The sequence below is a fragment of the Salmo trutta genome, chromosome 2 (assembly GCF_901001165.1).
Source record: "Salmo trutta chromosome 2, fSalTru1.1, whole genome shotgun sequence".
NCBI classification, from domain to species: Eukaryota; Metazoa; Chordata; class Actinopteri; order Salmoniformes; family Salmonidae; genus Salmo; species Salmo trutta.
In genome coordinates this window covers 68,815,155-68,842,367 of record NC_042958.1, presented here as the reverse complement: position 1 = coordinate 68,842,367, position 27,213 = coordinate 68,815,155, and the positions used below count along the sequence as shown (strand labels likewise).

Below are 27,213 nucleotides of genomic sequence, written 5' to 3'. Positions count from 1 at the left end.
TCCACAGGTACACCTCCAATTGACTCAAATTATGTCAATTAGCCTATCAGAAGTTTCTAAAGCCATGCCATAATTTTCTGGAATTTTCCAAGCTGATTAAAGGCACAGTCAACTTAGTGTATGTAAACTTCTGACCCACTGGAATTGTGATACAGTGAATTATAAGTGAAATAATCTGTCTGTAAACAATTGTTGGAAAAATTACTTGTGTAATGTCCTAACCGACTTGCCAAAACTATAGTTTGTTAATTAACAAGAAATTTGTGGAGTGGTTGAAAAACGAGTTTTAATGACTCCAACCTAAGTGTATGTAAACTTCCGACTTCAACTGCATATACTGTATACTGTATCCTACACTATCTATTCTATACTATCTATTGCATCTTAGCCGCTCAGTCACTCCTCATCCATATATTTTATATTTATATATTCTTATCCCATTCCTTTACTAGATTGTGTGTATTAGGGTTTGTTGTGGAATTTGTTAGATATTAGTTTTGTTGTAGAATTGTTAGATATTACCTGTTAGATACTGCTGCACTAACCGGATCTAGAAGCATACGCATTTTGCTACACTCGCAATAACATCTGCTAACCATGTGTATGTGACCAATAAAATGTGATTTGACTTGAATGATGCAGCCACGGTCAGCTTATCAGCAGTGTGACTTTACAGCGTGACCTGTTGGGTAGAGACAAGAGTAGCACATACAGTACACTCAGTGACGTCTCTAGCCCGTGTGGGGGCCAAAGCAAAATTAGGCATAGGCCCCAAAAAGGGCCCCCTCTGCATCTAGGCCCCCTCTGCTTATCGGGGACCCCAGAGCACTGCTGACATGGGCTAATTGAGTGACTGTCAGTGACTGACATAACTTGTGCTGATGCACAAACAAATTTCTAAATTGCACCTTGTGTATTCCACTTTTCTAACTCTGAACCACAGGAGGCTGGTGTCACCTTAACTGGGGAGGACGGGCCGTGGCACTGGCTGGAGCGGAATCAGTGGAATGGTATCACATACATCGAACACATATGGTTTCCATATGTTGATGCTATTTCATTTACTCTGTTCCAGCCATTAATATGAGCCGTCCTCCCTTCAGCAGCCTCCACTGCTCTCAACAGTAAGTTGAGACGCTGACTGAGTTCCTTTTTGGAGCTCTGGGGCCACCTAGCAGCCGTGAGGCCCTACGCACAGCGCATAGTCTGCGTATAAGCAGAGGTGGCACTGAGTACACTAGTATAGCAGCATCTGCTTTTCAAGAACATCTGCAGCGCCTTTTACAGTATCACTACAAAATGCCGCTGTTCATTTGAAATGGTAATGCATACCGGTGTATGAGGAATAAGATCGTGTATCTAATATGCTATTATCAAATATTTAAAAAATGTGCAGAATGAACTTCGTTTTTATAACAAATATTAATGTGTTGAAAATTCCAAATTGTTTGCATAGTCAACTTATACACAGCACTGACACACACACTTACCCCACCAGACATGTCACCAGGGGTCTTTTAAGAGTCCCCAAATCGAGAACAAATTCAATAAAACGTATAGTATTATATAGAGCCATTATTGCATGGAACTCCCATCAAAGATTGCTCAAGTGAACAGCAAACCTGGTTTAAAAAACAGATAAAGCAACACCTCTCCCCTATTTGACCAAGATATTGTGTGTATGTACTGATACATATGTAGGCCACATTTGAAATGTTTTACATTGATGTAGTTCTGTCCTTGAGCTGCTTTTGTCTATTAATGTTCTGTATTATTTAATGTTTCATGTCTTGTGTGGACCCCAGAAAGAGTAGCTGCTGCTATCGCAACAGTTAATGGGGATCCTAATAAAATACCATTGCCAAGTATGTCCACACTTTGTAGGATACATTACACCACTTTTCGTTAATTTTATTTTTGTTTTTAATTGATTCAGTTATTACAGCCAGAAATAAATACTGTAAACATTGCATTAACGCAAATTCTTTTAACTCAAACTTTTTGATCTGTATATTTTTGTTGTTGTTGCATAGTACCAGATTCTGACAGTGTTGTGAATCCAACATGCCCCCGGGGTGAAGTTTTCCCTTGGTACAGATCTAGGATCAGCTTCCCCTCCCCCAATCCTAACCTTAACCATTAGTGAGGGAAATGCAAAACTGACACAACAGCATCTGGGTCACCCGGCCTACACCATCCAACATCCTTTTGAGGGCAAAAGTAGTGCACTGGGTCTTAAATAATCCTATATTAGCAGACCTGTATTACATGCAGAAATGCTGATAATGGAAGATGGATGACACCGTTTTTAAAAAGATATGCCATACAATACAGAAGAATGAAAGAGAAATGGCATTTAGGAGTGTATTTTGGACAAAAACATGTCATATAATAGAACTGAATAGAGCAAAAATACAATAGAACTAAAGGATAAACCTAACATACGTAACACATTTGTACTGTAATTTCCCAGTCAGTTTTGTGAATTGAACCTTGTTACCCTCCTCCTCCTCCTCCTCATTATCATCATCATCCAATATATACTCCATCTCCTTCAGTAACATTTTTTTTTTAAATCACATTTTGTGTGAACACTTAGGTCCATGTTGTTGATACAATATGTTTGGTAATGGAAACCTGAAAGTGTCCTTGAGTTAAAACAATACTTTTCATTGCCTTGGAAAATCACTGTACAAAATAAATAAACTATAGCCAAAATATGTGCAATAAATACCATATATAATAGCGTGACATGGGCGTTTGTATTTTGCACAACAATTACAGTAATCATTTTTCTCCTTATCTTTGCTACAGAAGGACATTTTCACAACTTCACTTCGGTCTTTTACACAAACATCACATCTCTCTTTGAATCCATACAATACCATTGAGGAGTAGACCAGGGCCTGTATTCATAAAGCATCTCAGAGTGCTGATCTAGGACCAGGTCCCCCCTGTCCATAAAATCTTATTCATTAGGATCTAAAAGACAAGACTGATCATAGATCAGCATTCCTACTCTGACACAATGTAAACTATTACAAAATCATATTCCTTAAAAAGCATTTGAAAATGGATGTTATTGGTTTACATTACAGCAAATATGTGTAAAAATTGTCTATCAAATAATTCTACAACAAAACTAATCTGGGTAATAAACAAGAATATTGTTGTTAAAACTCTTCTTTCAAAGATGACATGATATACATTATGGACAATAGATAATGTATTTAAAATCATTGAAATCACTTTAAAACATTTAAAAAGGCTAGAGTCTCAAACTAACCCCACTTCTTGTCCCAAGTTGAAGATTGTCTAGTCTCAATAACATCTTTCTACAGTACACCTGGCTGTCTCAATACTCTAAAATGACTTACTTTTCTCCTTTCCTTTACCCTTTTCCTTCATCTCCTTTCCTTAATCACTGATAGGTGGATGGACTTAAATCAATGGCACTCGTGTGAGTTTCCGACTTTCCTTAGCTAACGAGGCATGCTATTTCTCTCGACAACCCATACGCACAGCTGCCAGAGAGTAACAGTTCTAAAAACAATCTTCTGTGCTTGAACAAATTAGATTTGTCAAATGATGCACTTTGCTGTTCTTCAAGTGCCATGGTCTGAGTCGTCAGAAAAAGTATAAAGTTCCACATTAGCTACAAGGCTTTCAGGAAAGGTGCACTTCATTTGACATGTCCAGCCTGAACGGTCATCGTGGACATAAGGACACAGGATAAGAAACTACTTCCAACTATTGAGACACAGCCTATTGAACTTGAACATCACTTGAACGTTGATATCATAAAACTAAAAATGTGAAAACATCATGGACCTGGTTACTCTTTAAACATTTTTTTTTCTTAGACCAATCTGAAATGCTACAAATACATTGTAAATATCTTTCATATCTTCAAAACGTGCTACAAAAAGGCATCAGATCTACTATAGTGCATATTCTAGTATTACTACGATAACTATATCTATCTACAACAACTAGATAACTAAAGTATAATATGAAAATGAGAACTATAAAATCTTACTTCTATATGGTTACATCTCTAAAGATGTCTCGGCTCGGAAAACTGATAAATCCTTTGAAGAATTATAGCCATAAATTGGGACAGAATTTAATCCAGGAACGCTTCAGAGTGATCTTCTCTGTAAGGAACAAATACGTTACACCCTGGAAGCATGTGATTCTTTAAAAATACTGGTGAATAATAATGTATTATACCAGTCCTTTTTAAAAAGCTTAAAATAGGCAAAGTTCTGTTTGGACGGTTTACCTGGTCAACAATGGTTGTGGAGGGATGTACCATTGACCCAATACCCTGGCTGGCTATTGGTTGGTAACTCTTTTTGTGTTTGGTCCAATCATCACACAAAACAGACAGCCAGAGATCCTGGTCCAGTAGTCTCACAGAATACTGGAGATCGAAGTTCATTACCTTCATTACTATAGATATGCTGTTAGATAATGAATGGTATACAGTAGGACATCCACACTGTTGATGATCTAGACAGTCTCCACTTGGGCCCACTACTTAGATCACTCAAGTTGGGAGGAACCAAGAACAGTGGTTCGTTTTCATGTTCTCTTTAAAAAATAATACTGTGAGTGAAGCAGAGGCAGAATTAACTAAATTGAAATGGACTGCAACCATGTTTACTACACCATAAAAAAAGAGTAGAGGACAGAATGAGTTTCATCTTAACCCTGGGTTACTTGGTGGAGCCTGGGGAAAGACTTAATGCTTCTTGGCTGGCGATTTGGCTTGGGACGTGGTTGGAGATATGGCTGGTGATATGGCTACGATCTTGGTTGAGGACGGAGATTTGGCTGAGGCCTTGGAGGGGCTACTGTGGCAGGGGGTGACCTTAACATGGATGAACAGAGAAGTGGGTGACAGGCTGGAACCATCGACCTTCAGCAGGTGGACATGACGGTAACCTGGGGGCGAGAAGGCAGAGGTGAAAGGTCAGACAAACTGATTATTGGCTATAGTCTAAACAGTAAGATATGTTATTTTGGCACACACCTGTGCGGAGGCTGGTGAAGGGCAGGGTGAACTGTCCCAGAAAGTCGTTTCTGGAGGTGAAGTCGTGGTCCTCCACCATGAAGCGCACCAGAGCCAGCTCAGGGACATGCAGAGTGAAGTTGAAGGTACAGTCCCACCGAGGGTTAAACCCTGACAAACCAAAGGAAAGGCGGAGAGCGAAGGGTTCAACGCAGAATTTTTTTCATGCATCTTCTATTCATACGTCAGGGTTGGGCTCAATTCTATTTCAATTGGAATTTCAGTTTATTCGGTAAATTGAAATGTAGTTGATAACGTAGGTTCAATCATTAAGGATGGCATGAATGGATAGCTAACTCTACTTCTTTCAGTAAGCACAATACAATTCACACTGCTTCCTCTTCTACTGCATGTGCATAGAAGAGGAAGCAGTGGCTTCACAATCCATGTGCACACATACACAATCCATGTCCCAATCCATGTGCACACATACACAATCCATGTCTCAATTATCTTAAGGCTTAAAAATCCTTCTTTAACATGTCCCCTCCCCTTCATCTACACTGATCGAAGTGGATATCGCAAGTGACATCAATAAGGAATCATAGCAGTCTGTCATGAAAATAGTTAGTGTTTACAAACACTATTATCATCAGCATAGTCTCTACTCTCCTCTCCTCATCAGCATGTCATTCCTCCTCTTTTCTATTAGCCACATGCGGAATGTCATTGAACTATTTACCTTATAGCATATGAGCACGGAACAATAATTGCACATTCCTCACGCTTGCTGTTTAACCTATGGGCACACTCTTGCAATTATCACCTTCTCTCTCTCAACCAATGGGCATAAATCTTGGGATGTATTTATATGTCAAACTTGCCCATGTTCTCTTACAGTTCATTGGAACTCCTTACTCCCAGAAATTATCAAATTAATTAGATTTTTTGTGTTGTTTTTTTGTTAGGACAAACAAATAAATTGATTAATAAAATTTGCTAAATGAAAACTTTGCTGTTCTACAGGTGGTGTCGGGGCAAGTAAAGAGAAATGGAGTAGGACCTAGGGCTGTTACGGTGACAGTATTACCGTCACACTGGCGGTCACGAGTCATGATGGCAGTCAAATTCCACGTGACCATTTAGTCACTGTAATTAGGCTTCTCCAAGCTCTGATGCTGCTGATGGTCATTAGTAGCCTACCAAACTTGCTAACTGCCTGGTACTCAACACTCTATTGTCCCTCTAATCACGCTGACATCAATGCAAATCAAAAATCTAATCAAACACTTCATGAGAGCCCATGAGCTCATGTTGCGCAACATTTCTATAGGCTATGCAATTGCGTGAGAAAACAGTGATGGCTTCTATTAAAAAGAGGAGGTTCTCATCAGCTTTCTATAGGCTAGGCCTACAATATTTATTTATCAACTTTCCTAATACAGTTGAAGTCAGAAGTTTACATACACTTAGGTTGGAGTCATTAAAACTTGTTTTTCAACCACTCCACACATTTTTTGTTAACAAACTATAGTTTTGGCAAGTCGGTTAGAACATCTACTTTGTGCATGACACAAGTAATTTTTCCAACAATTGTTTACAGACAGATTATTTCACTTATAATTCACAGTATCACAATTCCAGTGGGTCAGAAGTTGACATACACTAAGTTGACTCTGCCTTTAAACAGCTTGGAAAATTCCAGAAAATGATGTCATGGATTTAGAAGCTTCTGATAGGCTAATTGACATCATTAGGTGTACCTGTGGATGTATTTCAAGGCCTATTAAATGAAGAATAGTCTGATGGGTGACAATATTAGCCTATCACTTGTGAATGATATATTATCACTTGTGAATGATGCCCAGCTTAAGGCAAGAAACCGAAATGCCTATTTTCAAATCATAGTCGCACACCTCATGTAGCCTAGCCCATAGACTTACACTACCGTTCAAAAGTTTGGGGTCACTTAGAAATATCCTTGTTTTTGAAAGAAAAGCAAAAAAAAATGGTCCATTAAAATAACATCAAAGTGATCAGAAATACAGTGTAGACATTGTTAATGTCGTAAATGACTATTGTAGCCGGAAACGGCAGATTTTTTGGGGGGGGATATCTACCTAGGCGTACAGAGGCCCATTATCAGCAACCATCACTCCTGTGTTCCAATGGTACGTTGTGTTAGCTAATCCAAGTTTATCATTTTAAAAGGCTAATTGATCATTAGAAAACCCTTTTGCAATTATGTTAGCACAGCTGAAAACTGTTGTTCTCATTAAATAAGCAATAAAACTGGCCTTCTTTAGACTAGCTGAGTACCTGAAGCATCAGCATTTGTGGGTTCGATTACAGGCTCAAAATGGCCAGAAACAAAACTTTCTTCTGAAACGCGTCAGTCTATTCTTGTTCTGAGAAATTAAGTCTATTCCATGCGAGAAATTGCCAAGAAACTGAAGATCTCGTACAATGCTGTGTACTACTCCCTTCACAGAACAGCGCAAACTGGCTCTAACCAGAATTGAAAGAGTGGGAGGCCCCGGTGCACAACTGAGCAAGACACATTAGAGTGTCTAGTTTGAGAAACAGAAGCCTCATAAGTCCTCAACTGGCAGCTTCATTAAATAGTAACCGTAAAACACCAGTCTCAATGTCAACAGTGAAGAGGCGATTCCGGGACGCTGGCCTTCTAGGCAAAGTACAGAGAGATCCATGATGAAAACCTGCTCCAGAGCACTCTGCCCCAGTCTGAGGTCCTAAGGTTCACCTTCCAACAGGACAATGACCCTAAGCACACAGCCAAGACAACGCAGGACTGGCCCCAGGACAAGTCTCTGAATGTCCTTGAGTGGCCCAGCCAGAGCCCGGACATGAACCTGATCGAACATCTCTGAAGAGAACTGAAAATAGCTGTGCAGTGACGCTCCCCATCCAACCTGACAGAACTTCAGAGGATCTGCAGAGAAGAATGGGAGAAACTCCCCAAATACAAGGGTGCCAACGTTGTAGAGTCATACCCAAGAAAACTCGAGGCTGTAATCACTGCCAAAGGTGCTTCAGCAAAGTAGTGAGTAAAGGGGCCTGAATACTTATGTAAATATGATATTTCTGTTTTTATTTTTAATACATTTGAAAAAAAAAAAAAAAACTGTTGTTGCTTTGTCATTAGAGGGTATTGTGTGTAGATTGATCCATTTTAGAATACGGCTGTAACGTAACAAAATTCAGTGGTGTAAAGTACTTAAGACTACTTTGAAGTGCTACTTAAGTCATTTTTTGGGGTATATGAACTTTGCTTTACTATTTATATATTTTTTTACCAACTTTTACTTCACTACTGTCCTAAAGAACATTATGTAATTTTTACTCCATACATTTTCCTGACACCCAAAAGTACTCGTTACATTTTGACAGGAAAATGGTCCAACTCGCACACTTATCAAGAGAACATCTCTGGTCATCCCTAATGCCTCTGATCTGGCAGATTCATTAAACACAAATGCTTAGTTTGTAAATTTTGTCTGAGTGTTGGAGTGTACCTGGTTTGTTTAATATAAGGAATTTGAAATGATTTATACTTTTACTTTTGATACTTATGTACATTTTAGCAATTCCATTTACTTTTGATACTTAAGTACATTTAAAACCAAATACTTTTAGACTTTTACCCAAGTAGTAATTTATTGGGTGATTTTCACTTTTACTTGAGTAATTTTCTATGAAGGTATCTTTACTTTTACTCAAGTATGACAATTGAGTACTTTTTCCACCACTGACAAAATGTGGAAAAAGTCAAGGGGTCTGAATACTTTCCAAATGCACTGTATATTTACCATTGTTGTCCACGCGGGGGGTCATCTTCTTGTTGTTGTCGATGGGAACGCCATGGGTCTCCACCCACACCTGAGGGTCCACGATGGAGCTGGGTTTATCCCACTCTGGCTTGGGAAGCTGCTGGGCCGAGATCACCTGCATGGGATTGGTTATAATGGGATTGGGGAAAAACAGGAATGGGAGAAACAGGAATTGGGGAAAAACAGGATTGTCAGAAATAGAATTAGAGAAAAGTGAGGCATTGATTTTAATTCTATACATTGCATTTATTTTTCGCGATAGTCTGAACTTGTTACCTTCTCAATGGCCTCTTGACGGATTGACAAAGTGGTATAGAACTGAGTTAAATTGGATTGATTTGGGGGGCTGTCGGGGATCCAGGAACGCCCACTTACCCGTATGGTGAGGAGGGTGGGGTCGTGTCCGGGTCCTCCCCCCGTGTTCTCGGGGTTGAAGTTGCAGTCGGGGCGGGTCAGGAAGGAGGGCTTGAGGACGTATCCGCAAAGGCCGTTGGGTAAAAAGCGCCCCCGGTTCAGGTCCATCTCTTCCCCTGCCGTCTGGAAGTTCAGCGCCACTGGAGAAACAAATATTTCAGTTACTTACTGTGAATTAGTGCGTTGATTTAAAGCCTAGACATTAGCCAGATCATCTGCCTGCCACAAGAGTGTTTTAGTGCATTACAGGACATACTGTAGGTCATTACTGGATAATCACTGTGGTTTAGAGTTACAGTGTATTGTGCTTTATTTATCTGTCTAAGTAATGAGAGAATTTATGTTGTCCATTATAGTGTAATAGAATGCTGGAATACTGCTCTGTAATGGAGTGTAAGGCACTGACCAGCGTAGCAACACACAATCTCCAACACAATCTGGAATTCACAAATACTATCAAATCTGGCAACCAACATTGGCCTCCCACTGAGGAACAGTGTAACTGGTAAACACTGTTTCACATTTCTGAGATAGGCCATACTAACCATATTTCTTGAAAACACGCTATGAAAGTAGATATGTTACATATTGCTGTTTGTGGCGTTCTACTTTCATAGCGTATTGCAGGGAACATAATCTGGCAACTTCAGAGAGTGGTTACAATGTTCTGACCAATCTGGCAACCGCCGTTCCACATATCCTGGGGATCGTAGTTGGAGGACTGCAGGCGTTGTCCTGAGGGATATATCCTGCTCAACTGATGGCTGTTGTGACGGACAAAATGCTTCCCTGCAGGAGGGGGAGAAAGAAGGAGGGCAAGGGTAGTTAAAACACTGGCAAAAGGGAAAAACAGAGAAGCCTATGTGGTGAACAAGGTTGTGTTCATTAGGGCAGGAAGGGTCCAGGTAGACCCTTCATGTTTCAATCTGTTTTCTTCCATTTGGTGTCTAATGAACACAGCCCAGGTGTCTTGTCTTCCCAATAGGGAATCAACAGGGCCTGCAGAAAAATAGCCTAGTGTACATATTAATAATAATAATAATTGATTGGACTTAGAAAACACTTTTTCTAGAGACCCAAAGGGCTTTAAATAGCAAGGGGGAAGCTCACCTCATCCACCACCAATGTTTAGCACTCACTTGGGTGATGCACGGCAACCAATTTGCACCAGACCACACATCAGCTATCAGGTGGAGAGGTGAGGAGTGATATATGCCAATTAGGAATGAGGAGGATAATTAGGTGGCCAGGTTGGGCAATTAGCCAGGTCACCAGGGTTAACACCTTACAATAAGTGCCATGACATTTTTAACAACCACAGAGAGTCAGGACACCTGTTTAACGTCCCATCCCAAAGACGCCAAACTACTCAAGGCGATGTCCCCACCACTGCCCTGGGGCATTGGGATCTCCTTAGACCAGAGGGAAGAGTGCCCCCTACTGGCCCTCCAACACCACTTCCAGCAGCATCTGGTCTCCCATCCAGGGACTGACCAGGACTGACCCTCTAGGCTTCAGAGGCAAGCCAGCAGTGGGATGCAGGGTGGTATGCTGCTGGCGCGCGTGGGTGTGTGCGCATGTGGGTCCGTGTGTATGTGTTTACATACAATGCTAACTAACAGAGAAGCCTGTTGATGATGTAATTGGCTAAGTGTGTAGAGTAGACTAATTGTACTCTTGAGCTTTTACTGACCTATTATCTTTTGGGAGCTATTAGGTTACTCTGTTAATTAGCATTGTATGTAAACACACACACACACACAGACACACAGTGGCAGATACGTACGTACACACACACACACACACACACACACACACACACACACACACACACACACACACACACACACACAAAAAGCCCCCCCTACACAAACACACACTCTACATACCTGATTCTTTGACGTATTTGAGGGCTTCGCTCTCGGAGAAGGAGGACATCTCTGTAGGGGGTTTCTTTGCTGCCTGGTCAAAGCCTTTAAAGGGAACACTGCGTGTGTACACCACCAGGTCTGACAGCTCTGGACTCAGCTTAGAGACACCCGGCTAAGGAGGTACACACACAGGGTGGGGAAGAGGGAGTAGGAAGCAGAGAGAGAAAGGAAAGGCAAAGTTACTAGTACTACATGAGATCAAGAAAGCCGATACTATGCACAATCAGCAAATCAGCGGATTCAGCAAGAAAGACAGACAAAAGACGCACGCGCACACACACACACACACACACACACACACACACACACACACACACACACACACACACACACACACACACACACACACACACCTTCTTCTCCTCCTTCTTTTTGCTCTCTGCATGGCTACACTCACACTCCTCCGAGGAGCTGAGGTCTGAAGAACTGGAGGAGCTCTCCAGCTCCACCACTCTCTCCTTCTTCCCCTTCACCAGGATCTTCCCTTTCAGCGCCTACATACACACATGTAAAAACAGATGGATAAAACGCACACTTTGGCTATCCATGAACGCACATACGTATAGGCAGGTACAAGTGCACACACACACACACACACAAACACACCCATAAGCAGGCACACACCTACACACACTTACACACACGTGCACACACATTTTAAATACTTTATTTGAATCCACCAATCAAATTTACATTAAAAAAGGTCCCTGTATGCATGGCACTGAAGGGTAGAGAAAGCACCTCATTCATTCAGCTAGGCTGCCCACGACAGCTGAAACAGAGCAGTACCTAGCCAAATGATTTGCCCTAGTTTATGTCAGACCCACAATCTGGAGGCCACGCACTGCAAGCCTGTGTACGTGGCCGAGACTGCCAAATATCAGCGTCACCAGCTTGCACCTACACCCGAGGCTGTCCAAGCGTGCCACGTGGGGCTGTTATTTAAGAAGCTTGTCGCCAAAGGCCTGCTCCACGTAGCCGTCAAATGAGCATTCCACTTCCAAAATGAGCACCTCCCTCTGCCCTCCCCCCACAACAACAACATCTGGGGTATTTGGCACACAGGAAAACACATCATCATGTACATCAAACCCGCTTCCTCTTACACAAGAATGTTTATGGATGTGTGCTGATGGTGAGACTACCTGTCTCACTTTACTGGCTATCAGGTATTTTCTACAATGTAGAAAATAGTAAAAAATAAATAAAAACCCTGGAATGAGTAGGTGTGTACAAACTTTGGACAGGTACTGTATATGATATGGGTATTATTTGAACTGGCTAACCAGCTAACTTAGCGTTAGCTCCCTAGCTAACAAGCTTAAACTAACCAAAACATTGTTTAGAAAGTTGCTTTTAGTTGCCTGGTTTGATAAATTGACATATACCAAACAAATTTCTGAACGGATGGGTTTATTGGTGTTAAAATACACCAGTTATGCTATTTTGGACCACTAAAGGCTGGTTTATACTAAGTCTATCGACATGTCTATAAACAGTTGTCGCAGTGACATCATGAACATTCTATTGTCGTCTGACATCGAACTTGTCGTTGTCGTTATGAGAAAGTATAAACACAAAAACGACAGGCTGCATGACATCAGCAGCCCAATAGAATGTTCATGATGTCACTGCGACAACTGTTTATAGACATGTTGATAGACTTAGTTGATAGACTTAGTATAAACCAACCTTTAGTCTTGAAATCTTTGTTTTTTAAGTACACTACCATACTCACTCTGTTTAGCACATGGCCTCACATGTGAATCCTTAAGGAGATGGGTGGGGCCAAGGCTTAAGAGGGTGTGAACGATGCTGAATGGGTGTAAAGAAAGAAGAGCTCTCCAGTAGGTGTACCAAAACATTCAAGGGCCATTTTCTCAAATGCCCGGTAAATTAAAATGTTGCCAGTCAAAGGTCCTGCGCCACATTTTCCTAACGGAAAACCTGACACACACACACTCCTGATGTTGTAAGAAAGGAATGGCAGATGGGCCCACCGAAGCCATAGCAGAGCTCAATATTGTTATTATTCAATAGGCCATAGTTTACAAATGCTAGCTTTTACATTTTGGACGACAGTTGCTAAAACTCAAAAACAGGAAGTGGTGAGGAATTTGAATCTGAAATGTAGTACAAGTTGAAATCCTCACTAGTGATTAAGAGCCAATGAGTCAGCAGCTATTTTAAGAATAAATAATGAAATTCCATTCAAAGCACTCTCTCTAAGGAGCAGAGCAGAGAGGAGTGTGTGTTGTCTGTTCTTGGCTGAAAGGAGGAGACAGAGACTAAGAGAGAGAGAGAGAAGAAGAGATATTCTGGCAAATTTATTACGATATTTGTGAGGAAGAAAACACATCACTGTTTATGGCTGTAATGACAGCGATTGGGTCTCGAGCTTTGAACCAATCCTTTTTGGGAGATCGCGTGTCAAAAAGTTTGAGAACCACTGCATTATAGAATAGTAGTAGTGTAGTGTAGAATAGGAATGTATAGTAGTAGTACAGTAGTAGTCCCACCTCTGGTGAGGGCAGGCTCTGGAGCTGTTGCTCATTGAGGGGCTTGGTGAGCAGCATGTCCCCCAGGATGGAGCGCAGGTGTCGGGCCATGACCGCCTGCTGCTCCACACTGCAGTGGTTCTCAAGGGACAGGATTAGAGGGTACGGAGACGCCTGGAAGATGAGACGGCAACGGAAGAGAAGAAGGTGGAGGGGGGAGAGGGTGGAAAATGATTACATCTTAATTCATTCTTAACTCTCAACCACGCATCACCCTTGGCGATGGATCGAATTCTGTCTGGGCCACTCTCCTATCTGTCTAGCCTAACCCTCTATATATATATATATATATATATATATATACAACAACAAAAAGGCACACCCAGAGACAAATGTAATATTTGCTTCTGTCTATACCTAAACAAATACCAGTAGCTAGTAATCTTCCAAACTAGTCTAATGTAAGGGGTTAAAAACTACAAAATACAATACACAGTCATTAAAATGAATGGCATTGGACTGCTAATGGAGTATTGGAGTTTACTTTGAAGGCGTACTCGGCGATGGTCTCGATGACTTCTGTGAAGGGCACTTTGGAGGTGAGTGTGTGACCGTGGTAGATGACCGGCTCCCCTTTGTCCCCATCCCAACAGTCTAACTCCACACAGCGACAGCCTTGGTTCAGAGCCCTGGGACAGAGGAAACACACGTTAACGCACACACACGTTAACATACATGCGGTGTTAACACAAAACACACACAGTATACACACACAGACTTAAAACACATGTATAGAGTGTGTTTTCTAGTGCTCAATATAAGGTGATGTGGTGTTTGTGTGTTTATGTGTGTCCGTCTATGCCTGTGAATGCGTGTGTGTATGCACGCATACATTTCCATACATGTGTGTTCACCTGATATAAGCCTCCGTGCTGCTGTAGCCAGTAACCTGGTCACTGGTGAGGTAGGTGTTGTGTGAGGAGGAGATGAAGTAGTGGGCCAGAGATCTGGTCATGTCCTGGTATACCCTGGCGTGGTCCAGGTCAAACACATTGTTCTCCTTGGACAGCATGTACATGGTGAAACCATTGGGTGTCATGTACCCATTCTTCTGGGCTGTGCAGGGCATAGGCACATGGTTGGTATGGGAGTGATAGAAAAAACAACATACCAAAATATACATTGATTTGCTTGTGTTAATGTACAGTAGGTACAACAATTATTTAATTTGGATACATTTTGGGGACAATAAGGTGAGCTGAAGGTAGAAATAGTATGGAGGAAGTGAGAAAAGGGCTATATTCCAATCTAAAAAGACCCTAACTCCCTTAACTTTTGGCCATACAGGTAGTTTAGCACTTAGCGTACCTTAGCGCTTGGCTTAGCACTTAGTGTAGTGTAGCACTTGTGTAGCTTAGCACTTAGCGTAGTGTCGCACTTAGCATAGTGTAGCACTAGCGTAGCTTAGCACTTAGCATAGTGTAGCACTAGCGTAGCTTAGAACTTAGAGTAGTGTATCACTTAGCATAGCTAAATTAACATGTTAGCTTCACTCAATGCTAACTAAGTAGCACTGAGTGTCGCTTAGCACAACCATTAGCATGTAAGCGTACCCCACTCATTGAGCTCGTAGGAGAGGATCAGACTCTGAGCGTGGATCAGCGAGGAGTCCTCTCCCTGGTCTTTCAGGAAGTCCTTCAGGTCCACGGTGGAGAGCACACAGCCGTTAGCCGAGTAGCGGCTAAACACGGTGTCCAGGTCCGGCCGCCGCAACAGCTCCCTACAGAACACCTCGATTTCCCCGTGGTCCAGACGACCGTCACACGACCGGTCACACTTCTGATGGGAGGAGGGCGGGAATATTTCCAAAGGGATCAAGTCAATGGATGAACATGATCAAAGTTATTGTTTCAAGGCAAGCTAATAAAATAGTCCCCTGGTCACAGTCATCATTTTCAACGTTATTTTAATTAGTCAATTGGACCTGCATGAATTGAATCAAAAAATATCAAACAAGCCATGGGATTGAATTTGGAGCTACAGCTGAAACGTTACTGAAATGTCACTGACTCCAACCATAGATGAACTTTTTCAAAGTCTTGCCCTCTGAGTATGATGTATCAGTTGCAGACATACAGTATCATTTGAAATTAGCTATTTCTGGATGACAGGACAGAAACAAATACTTGACAAGTAAGGACAATGCAGTGTGATGCTAATCTATATCCAATGTTTCCCCTACCATAGGCTAGGCGGGCTCCCCACCTAGTTTGGCTTCTTTGGCAATTTTAGTGCCAGTGAGCTTAGGTGTTGCTATAGGGCTGGAAATGAATCTAGGGGAAATAATGTCTATGGTCTGCTCACCTTAAAGAGGTTGCGTGCATACTCTTCATTTAGGTCAATGTTGATCATGGTGAGCAGCCCCTGGACCTCCTCGTAGCTCAACTTCTCGTCATGGTTCAGGTCGGCCCGTTTCATATAGCCATGGATCCAGGTGACCACACGCAGTCAAGGACAACGGTGGACAGATTAAACTATAGCACCCTCTCCACATGAAAGTCAAAAGGGCTGCTTTGGATCATCCAGGGATATACTGCACATTGGTGGGTGGTGAATGGAGGGAGTTCAGCCCAATATGTAAAATGCTTTATTATGCAATAATGGGCATGACGCCTCTGAAAACATACTGCATATCCACGTCGTTATCATCATCATCATCATCATCTAGGGTCTCTCTCTCTCGATCTCCATATATACAAACTCAGCAAAAAAAGAAACCGACTTTTTTCAGGACCCTGTCTTTCAAAGATAATTCGGAAAAATCTAAATAACTTCACAGATCTTCATTGTAAAGGGTTTAAACACTGTTTCCCATGCTTGTTCAATGAACCATAAACAATTAATGAACATGCACCTGTGGAACGGTCTTTAAGACACTAACAGCTTACAGACGGTAGGCAATTAAGGTCAGTTATGAAAACTTAGGACATTAAAGATTCCTTTCTACTGACTCTGAAAAACACCAAAAGAAAGATGCCCAGGGTCCCTGCTCATCTGCGTGAACGTGCCTTAGGCATGCTGCAAGGAGACATGAGGACTGCAGATGTGGCCAGGGCAATAAATTGCAATGTCCGTACTGTGAGACTCCTAAGACAGCGCTACAGGTAGAAAGGACGGACAGCTGATCATCCTCGCAGTGGCAGACCACGTTTAACAACACCTGCACAAGATCGGTACATCCGAACATCACACCTGCGGGACAGGAACAGGATGGCAACAACAACTGCCTGAGTTACACCAGGAACGCACAATCCCTCCATCAGTGCTCAGACTGTCCGCAATAGGCTGAGAGAGGCTGGACTGAGGGCTTATAGGCCTGTTGTAAGGCAGGTCCTCACCAGACATTACCGGCAACAACGTCGCCTATGGGCACAAACCCACTGTCGCTGGACCAGACAGGACTGGGAAAAAGTGGTCTTCACTGACGAGTCACAGTTTTGTCTCACCAGGGGTGATTGTCGGATTCGCGTATATCGTCGATGTAATGAGTGTTACACCGAGGCCTGTACTCTGGAGCGGGATCGATTTGGAGGTGGAGGGTCCGTCATGGTCTGGGGCGGTGTGTCACAGCATCATCGGCCTGAGCTTGTTGTCATTGCAGGCAATCTCAACGCTGTGCGTTACAGGGAAGACATCCTCCTCCCTCATGTGGTACCCTTCCTGCAGGCTCATCCTGACATGACCCTCCAGCATGACAATGCCACCAGCCATACTGCTCGTTCTGTGCATGATTTCCTGCAAGACAGGAATGTCAGTGTTCTGCCATGGTCAGCGAAGAGCCCGGATCTCAATACTATTGAGCACGTCTGGGACCTGTTGGATCGGAGGGTGAGGGCTAGGGCCATTCCCCCCAGAAATGTCCGGAAACTTGCAGGTGCCTTGGTGGAAGAATGGGGTAACATCTCACAGCAAGAACTGGCAAATCTGGTGCAGTCCATGAGGAGGAGATGCACTGTAGTACTTAATGCAGCTGGTGGCCAAACCAGATACTGACTGTTACTTTTGATTTTGATCCCCCCTTTGTTTAGGGTCACATTATTCCATTTCTGTTAGTCACATGACTGTGGAACTTGTTCAGTTTATGTCTCAGTTGTTGAATCTTGTTATGTTCACACAAATATTTACACGCAGTTGACAGTGAGAGGATGTTTCCTTTTTTGCTGAGTTTATGTACATATATACACAAGACCGTTGAAAAGTTTTGGGTCACTTAGAAAGCACATTTTTTGTCCATTAAAATAACATTAAATTGATCAGAAATACAGTGTCGACATTATAAATGTTGTAAATGACTATTGTAGCTGGAAACGGCTGATTTTTTATGGAATATCTACATAGGCGTACAGAGGCCCATTATCAGCAACCATCACTCCTGTGTTCCAATGGCACATTGTGTTAGCTAATCCAAGTTTATCATTTTAAAAGGCTAATTGATCATTAGAAAACTCTTTGCAATTATGTTAGCACAGCTGAAAATTGTTGTCCTGATTAAAGAAGCAATACAACTGGCCTTCTTTAGACTAGTTGAGTATCTAGAGCATCAGCATTTGTGGGTTCGATTACAGGCTCAAAATGGCCAGAAACAAAGAACTTTCTTCTGAAACTCGTCAGTCTATTCTTGTTCTGAGAAATTAAGGCTATTCCATGCGAGAAATTGCCAAGAAACTGAAGATCTCGTACAACGCTGTGTACTACTCCTTTCACAGAACAGCGCAAACTGGCTCTAACCAGAATAGAAAAAGGAGTGGGAGGCCCCTGTGCACAACTGAGCAAGAGGACAAGTACATTAGAGTGTCTAGTTTGGGAAACAGACACCTCACAAGTCCTCAACTGGCAGCTTCATTGAATAGTACCCGCAAAATACCAGTCTCAACGTCAACAGTGAAGAGGCGACTCCGGGATGCTGGCCTTCTAGGCAGAGTTCCTCTGTCCAGTGTTCTTTTGCCCATCTTAATCTTTTCTTTTTATTGGCCAGTCTGAGATATGGCTTTTTCTTTGCAACTCTGCCTAGAAGGCCAGCATCCCGGAGTCGCCTCTTCGCTGTTGACGTTGAGACTGGTGTTTTGCGGGTACTATTTAATGAAGCTGCCAGTTGAGGCCCATGACCACACCCACCACCTAAACCACTTGATCCAGAAAAAACCTTGTCATCCTCATCACCATCATCATCATTTTCATCGTCACCATCAACCATAAAGGATATTTGTCCAGCTTTTCCTTCTGGGTCATGTTCTCCACCCTCTCCTGGAGGGTCCTGATGCCCCTTGCCCAGCGCTGGGCCTCCTCGTCAGTCTGGCACCGCAGGTCCAGACTCTTCCTGGCCCCCTTGAACACCACAGTGAGACACTGGCCCTCGGGAATTGAGCCCGTCAGCTGTCGCAGGGTCTCCGACTGCAAGCCCTCGCGTACACACTCCACGTCCGTGACCGAGACTGAGAGAGGGAGGGAGGGAGGGAGGGGAAGGGAGAGAAAGGGAAGAAAAAATTAAATGACACCTGTGTGACTCATTTGGTAGAGCATGGTGCTTGCAATGCCAGGGTTGTGGGTTTGATTCCCATGGGGGACCAGTACGAAAATGTACGCACTTACTGTAAGTTGCTCTGGTTAAGAGCGTCTGCTAAATGAAGAAAGCCCATTTAGCTGAATTAGCAAACAAGCAATTAGTAATCACACACAGTAGAGTGCTATAGGTGTGAATCTCCTGACAGGTCTTCAGGGCACTGCTATCTTTTCTCTCAGTGTGTGTGATTACGTGGCATCGTTCTGAGAGCAGTAGCTGGACAGCTTCCAAGCACACTAAGACACGATAGACTCTTGGTACACACTGGCACACACTACTGAGCCCCTCTCTTCTTCACAAAGGTCTTCATACACATCTCCAATTCAACAAATCAGTTCAAGGAGATTTATTTGAATAGCACTGTTTGTATACCTCCAATTATCACTTTAGTCTTAAGGTATGCATTGTTGAGGGAAGATGTTCTGGGGTGGGGGTGCTGATACATTTTCCGGGGGGGGGGCACCCTCAGCACCGCTACTTCCCGCGGCTATGACGGTATGACAAGGGGACATTATTGACGGGACCATGTAGGCCTATCAACACAGACTTCCTAGGATGTCTATTTTCTACTGTATCTACAGCGGCCAGTCTAGGTTACCAAACAAACAACTCTCCAAAGACAGACACCACTAAAGCACCTAAGCCAAGAATAATATAATAATAATATATGCCATTTAGCAGACATTTTTATCCAAAGTGACTTAGTCATGTGTGCATAAATGTTTTATTTATGTGTTACAGAACACCCCTGCCGAGGGCGCTGTGGGACTTAAGTCTTGCGTTTGTGTTTTTGTTCATATCTGTCTTGTGCCATGTAGTCTAGCTTCCCCTCACGTGAGAGATATCGATCACCCCCAGGTCGTGGCTTTAGCCAATCATGCTCTCTCCATGCACTCCACACTCTGTCCATGCACTGATCACGCATTATCTGATTGGTCAGATGCTCATAGCTAGCCCTGCACTGGTCAGACAGGTCCGTTGCACGTTCCCTGCAAGAGTATAAATATTGCCTTGAGCCTGACTGTCATAGTTTTCTCCTTCGTCTGAAGATATTTCAAAATCACTGTACGACCAATACGCAGCCGGTTGCGTGCTCCACATCATATTTATTAAATGTGATGAACACGGAAAAACAAAAATAAACACAAATGAAATAAAGTGACAGGCTAATACTTCGAACGAACGAACGAACGAACGAACGAACGAACGAACGAACGAACGAACGAACGAACGAACGAACAGCAGTGTTAACTCAACCACCCACAAACCCAAGTGACAAACATACTCCTAATTATATGACTCCCAATCAGGAACAACGATAACCAGCTGTCCCTGATCGGGAGCCACACAGACCCACATAGAAACACAACACCCAGAACACACATACACAGACATACTCTGCCACGTCCTGACCAAAAACTACACGACAACACCCTCTGCTGGTCAGGACGTGACACTGACACTGTTATCGTGGGTGGAGTTAAGTCCATGGGATGCGTGAACACAAAGTAAGTTGTTGTTTAACATGGCTTTGTATGCGTCTATAAGTAGTCATAATATAACAATTATTATGTTATGTATGTATCCCATATGGCGGCGCACTATTGGCCCAGTGTCGTCCGAGTTAGGGGAGGGTTTAGCCAGGGTAGGCCGTCATTGTAAAATAAGAATTTGTTCTTAACTGACTTGCCTAGTTAAATAAAGGTAAATACAGTCCTTTCTTACACAGTCGCTGTTTAAGTAAGGGATAAACACCTCCGTTCTATACATTACCTAGGAATTAATGGACGACGCTACGGGACGAGGCGGAGCCGAGTCCCTTTGTGGAGTTCATTTTTCAAAGGTAATGTACAGATCGGAGGCGTTTATCCTGCTTATACCACAGTTGCCAAAGAAAACAATTATGAAGGACACATTTACCAGTAGAAAAAACATTTAGTTGATATTTATATTTTTGTACGAGAATTCATACTTTCTCATCGTTTTGGTTGCTAGTCGTTCGTTCGATTAGTTTGTTTGATTAGTTCGATATTTATGGTCATGACCCAGTTGTTCGTTCTATATGTTCCGACAACGTTCTTGTCCCTTGCTTGCTAGTTAGCCAACTAGCTACGACTAACACAGTCACGACCTCTGCAGCCAGAATAACAGAAAAGTAGCTGCATTTGCGTTGGTTTAAGCTGTTATCTATTGACATTTATTTGGATACATCCATAACAATGAGCTGATGATGCCCGATTTTGCCTGGCATAGCGAGAAAAGTTACCTTTCTTGTCAGGACACTCGTCACTGTTCATTACAAGGAGATCGCATTGCATATCAAAAACCAGGCTAGAAGCTAGCTAAATAGTTTCTTGCTAGCAAACCTTCCGATCTGACAACCAAATTCTAAAATACCAGTTGCTGAAAACAGCAGGTAAAACTAGAAACATGTGGGAGGATTTGACAGCATAGCGCCACTTACACCTTGACTGCAACATAGGGACTGGAGAAATTCATGTTCATCACTCACCACGTTAGGTTATCAAATGCAAAAAAAAAATATGTCTCGGCAAAAACAAATCAACGCTAGGTAGCTAGCTAGCTAAGTTTTCCTCATTGGACCTGCATTAACAATGTATCTCATTTCAGTTTGTCGGTTTAGCTTTCTGTAACTTTGTAGCAAGTATAGTCTGCATGTGTAGACGCATATTGCAAGGTGTCCCAATATCTTTTCAACTGTCCCATTATCTGGTTTAATGTCCATTCTAGAATACCCTTGTAACCAATCAGAAACAAATATTCAACAATGCTGTGGTATAATACTTGTTAGCAAACATGCTAGTCATTAGCCTACTCCACTATGTAACATATGCTTATTAGATACATTCCATGTTTTCGAGTATTGCTGTGTCATAGCCTACTGTTGCAGTATATTATCATATAGAATCGTACATGGTTGTAACTCTTTACATTTAAGTCATTTAGCAGACGCTCTTATCCAGAGCGACTTACAGTAAGTGCGTACATTTCATACTTTTTTTTCTCTTCTTCCATACTGGTCCCCCGTGGGAATCGAACCCACAACCCTGGCGTTGCAAACACCATGTTCTACCAACTGAGCCACACGGGACCTCATTCATGTCCATTCACTGCTCTATCCATTGTAGCCTGTAAGTCTGTACTGCTTCGGGGTGGAAGTTACGCAACAAATATTGGGATTTTACCAGCTAAATACAAGCTACAATTATTTGACTTTGTTTGTCTTTGTCGGTGAGCTGCCATTTTGGTGAAGGTAGGTTTGGTTTCTGGATGGGCAATAATGTGGGTGTACACACACACACACACACACACACACACACACACACACACACACACACACACACACACACAGACGCACATACACACAAATGCAAACAGGGAGGCCTGAAAATAGGACAGAGGTGTTTGCAGACACTACTGTATGTTCAACATGTTTGCTTGACTACCTCTTTTCCAGCAAATGGATAGTGTGTGTGCATGTGTGTTTCCTTAGGTAATCACACACAGTGCAATAAACTGGCTAAAATAAGCCCTATTCATATTTCCCATTCATCTGTGAGGCTAGCTAATATTATTTGTCTATCTCTACCTCTAATTGAAAACAGTGGAGACATTAATGGTTGCCCACTGCCCAGTTGCCAGGGCTACCAAAATGGACCAAATAAGTGATTTTGGCAACCAACTTGGTTACCGAGCTTGGCAACCACTTTCAAAATAAGTGTCGGGCCCTGGTAGAGACTCTATAAGCACACATTATCTGCGCTCTCTACCACAGGAGTGCAGGGTTCTGGTGGAGAGCAAGGCAAGAACTGAATAGGAACATCTGAATAGGAAAGTAGTAGGGTGGTATGCACACATCCATAAAAACACTTGTCCCAGGTGCTGGATTAGAGAGGATAATGTAGAAAAAAAGACATCTGCACACTGGTATTATGCTACCAAAGTGTAATTTAGTAGGATAACGTTTTAGTGAAAACATTGTCCTGGCAAAGACCAAGGTTGGGGTTGCAACGTTATCCTAATAAATGACACTTTTGGAGCATATAACAGCGTGTATTTATTTTGTGTTCTACAGAACTGCATAGGGATCTGTATGCTTCATTAATTGACTGAGACACTAGGGAAGAATCCTAACATTAGACTGGTGTGGGGAACTCACATGGACATGCATGATTCCTGTACAAGTCCAAGTGATTTGTGCTGAACTGAATTCTCAAACTAGGTTCTGCCCATAGCTATTACAGAGTAAACATGTCTAGTCTTTGATGGTGAGTAAAGAGACATGTTGGTTTTAATGATAGGCCTTTTAGGCTGCTTCAGAGCTAGAGATGGGCGGACACACCCTGTTATTGGTGGTCAAAGGAGAGGACCCTACTACACACGTGGATAAGCACACAGATTCCCATACCCATGCCCACACACGCAGCTTGGGTTGGGGCGGTATACGATAATACCGTTTAATGGGCTATTTTGAAATACAGCAGGTATGATGTCCAATATCGTTGACACAATTTCTTTAAATGTCCAATGCAGTCGGTTTTATCTCAATATCAAATCATTTCTGGGTAACAGTTAAATACCTTACTGTGATTATTTTCAATTAAAATGGTAAAAAAGAAACAAAAATAACTTCTTAGCAAAGAGCAATTTCTCAAGCAAGAATTTTGCCAGGATTGTCTGGGAGTGGTCTAAGTGGGGAGGGGAAACCTGAAAACTAGCTGTTATTGGCAGAGAGGTTTGGAACTCTCTTTCCTATTGGTACAGTAACTCATTTCCCACCTGGTGATGTCACCGGGCAGGCCAAAACGCCATCCCACCAAAACAGGCTGAAATATAAGGAGGTATTTTCAAATAGATCGCACACTAAAGGGCATCATGATTTTCACAATTTTACTTTATTATTCCAACCTCACCTCAAAGTGTGGAAAACACAGAAAATCTAGTTTTTGACTGCACTGGGCCTTTAACTTTTTAACCAGAAATAGGGCTGAGATTCATCCATCTTGTTTGTGCATTATGTATGTTTGACCAGTGAAGCATAGGTCTGGTCCTGGTTTGTTATCAAACAGCACAACTGCCAATCTAATCTCTCGATCAGCTGCTACCTCATGCCTTTATCTTTTTCTGAGCTTGGACTTTAAGAGGGTGGAACATATGTTTTATAAGCCTATATGAATAAGCACTGATTAATCATTATCCATTAAACATTAAAATATTTTCAAAGGCTGCAAAGGCATCACATCCTTTTGCATCTATTTTCATTTCATTTTTCTATTTGATTCATGAAAAAAATATATGATTTGATATATCATTTAGAAATTCTAACTTTGGTAACCGTGGTAACTTTTTTTGGTAATAATACGTAATTATTTGAAATCACTGAAACATTTGCAGAGTGTGGCTTTAAGAAACCCTTCCCTTTGTGTAAACACAGATGGTGTAAACATTTTTTTTACCTCCAAAAGGGACCCACTGGGCACAGACGTCAATTCAACGTCCATTCCACATTGGTTCAAACGTAAAAACAATGTTGATTCAACCAGTGTGTGCCCAGTGGTAGGACACGCCCACTGGGCACTGTCACGCCCTGACCATAGAGAGCCTTTTATTCTCTATGTTGGTTAGGTCGGGGTGTGACTAGGGTGAGTAATCTAGGTTGTTTTTTCTATGTTGGCCTGGTATGGTTCCCAATCAAAGGCAGCTGTTTATCGTTGTCTCTGATTAGGGATCATATTTAGGCAGCTATTTCCCCACTGTGTTTTGTGGGATCTTATTTTGAGTAAGTGCATGTAGCATCTCTGTCGTCACGGTTTGTTGTTTGTTTCCTTTTGTTTTGTGAGTTTCTTTAAATAAAAGATGTGGAACTCAGAGCACGCTGCGCCTTGGTCCGTCTCTACACACAACCGTGACAGAAGATCCCACGGACCAAGCAGCGTGCCCAGGAGGAGCAGGGATCCTGGGCCTGGGAGGAAAGCCAGGAGTGGAGGACATCCTGGACTTGGGACAAAATAATGTCAGGAGACAAAAGCCTGCCATGGAAGCAGGCGGAAGCAGGCGGAAGCAGCGAAGGAGGAGAATCGACGACATCGAGGCTCGCGGCCACGACGTAGGCCCAAGAAGCAGCCCCCAAAATGTTTTTGCGGGGGGCACACGGGGTGGTCGGCGACGCTGACCGGCCCCACACATCAGGCCTCCAGTGTGCCTTCACAGTCCAGAGCTTCCGGCGACAGTTCCCAGTCCAGAGCTTCCGACGATGGTCCCTAGTCCAGAGCTTCCGACGACAGTTGCCAGTCCAGAGCTTCCGGCGACAGTTTTCAGTTCGGAACCTCCCGAGACGGTCCACAGTCCGGAACCTCCCGAGACGGTCCACAGTCCGGAACCTCCCGAGACGGTCCACAGTCCGGAACCTCCCGAGACGGTCCACAGTCTGGAACCTCCCAAGACGGTCCACAGTCCGGAACCTCCAGAGACGGTCCACAGTCCGGAACCTCCCGAGACGGTCCACAGTCCGGAATACGAGTACCTGCGTCACGAGCAGCAAGAGATCAGGAGGGTAGTCCTTCCCGACCTGAGTCACTGCCGCGGGATCACCAGTACTGCTGCTACTCTCCTGTACACCACTGCTCTAGGCCTCCCTGGCTAGAGCCATTGTCACCACCATGGGAGCACCATCACTCCTACTCCCCTGAGACACTACTCCAGGCCTGAGTGTCCGCCACCTCCATGGGACCATTGGGACTGCTACTATGTCCCAAGGTGGCCTAGCTATTCAACAGATCTTTATCGCTCCAGGCCCCCCTGGCTGGAGCCTTCGTCGTATCTACCAGAGGGTCGGGAACGCCACCTCCCCCATTGGTGGTCCAGCTGCTCTCCCAACCAACGTCCTCTAGGCCCCTCTGGCCAAAGGCACGGAGCCGTCGGGTTCGCTTCTGCTCCCCAGAGTGGCCTAGCTCCCCAGCAGATGAAGACAACTCCAGAGTGAGCAGTCCACAACACCAAGGTCTGCACCCTCCTTAGCCAGCTCCTCAACTAGCCACAGTTAAAGAGACTCCCGCTCCAGTCACAACCAGCCGCTGCCATGGGGCCTGTTCTGGTTGCCATTGCGGAGTCATCCTCTCCTCACAGTGAAGATCCCCTGCTAGTCGAGGCAGACGCTCCGGTGCCCGAGGTCTGACTGTCTGCTACTCTGGAACTTTCAGCCACAAAGACTCCAAAATTCAAAAGGCACTCGCAATCTTGTTTGCAGGTGCATGGCAACAGTTGAACAAGATGAAGGAAAAAGGAAACCACACACTGCTCTTGATAGTATCACTAATATTTAATAAGCTTACGTATCGGCCTCACGGCCTTCGTCAGAGCTTTTGTGAATTTTTTGAAATTAGCACCCTTATGTAGACCTATCCCCACCCACATCCGTTCCACACATCGAAAGGGGTTGGAGGCAAAGGAAAAAGAAATAAGTGCTACCAAATATAACAATATGCATTTCATAAATATTACAAAAGTGTATAAATAAGATGTATTAAACACGTCTGTAAAACCACAATGAGGACATAGCAAGTTTTCATTAATCATTTGGTACATCGTACGAAAAAACATCAGAGTAATCTTAAATTGGCACATAATTCATGTTCAAATTCACAACATAACATACATAGGCATTTCATCATTAAGTCCTTTAAGAAATAATGTCTGGAGGGTGAAAATCCCAAAACATTCTCTTTTACTCAGAGTATTATTAATATCACAAAGACTCCACCTGCTCTCCCCCAAGAGGCCCTCACTGCTCCTGGCGCTGGATTCTTCACCCGCTCCTTGGATGGAGCCACCGCCTGCAGCTACTGCAGAAGTACAGCCCAGA

The 27,213-nt window shown here is 43.1% G+C and overlaps 1 protein-coding gene across 2 annotated transcripts in view; it reads right to left on the bottom strand.

The window, feature by feature from the left end:
• Positions 1 to 1,893: 1,893 nt before the first annotated feature.
• Positions 1,894 to 27,213, bottom strand: part of plcd3b (phospholipase C, delta 3b) — a 54,973-nt gene continuing 29,653 nt past the window's right edge. Inside the window, exons 3-15 of one of the 2 annotated variants that reach the window (XM_029712620.1) lie at positions 18,975 to 19,203; positions 16,076 to 16,205; positions 15,325 to 15,550; positions 14,626 to 14,827; positions 14,256 to 14,400; positions 13,733 to 13,885; positions 11,567 to 11,707; positions 11,172 to 11,325; positions 9,955 to 10,071; positions 9,244 to 9,422; positions 8,848 to 8,983; positions 5,039 to 5,188; positions 1,894 to 4,950 (exon numbers count right to left, since the gene is read on the bottom strand). In XM_029712620.1, coding sequence (XP_029568480.1) covers positions 4,748 to 4,950; positions 5,039 to 5,188; positions 8,848 to 8,983; positions 9,244 to 9,422; positions 9,955 to 10,071; positions 11,172 to 11,325; positions 11,567 to 11,707; positions 13,733 to 13,885; positions 14,256 to 14,400; positions 14,626 to 14,827; positions 15,325 to 15,550; positions 16,076 to 16,205; positions 18,975 to 19,203 — 2,165 coding nt within the window. In that variant the 3' untranslated portion in view covers positions 1,894 to 4,747. The remainder of the gene's footprint in view (positions 4,951 to 5,038; positions 5,189 to 8,847; positions 8,984 to 9,243; positions 9,423 to 9,954; positions 10,072 to 11,171; positions 11,326 to 11,566; positions 11,708 to 13,732; positions 13,886 to 14,255; positions 14,401 to 14,625; positions 14,828 to 15,324; positions 15,551 to 16,075; positions 16,206 to 18,974; positions 19,204 to 27,213) is intronic. The other variant, XM_029712630.1, reaches the window with a different exon arrangement.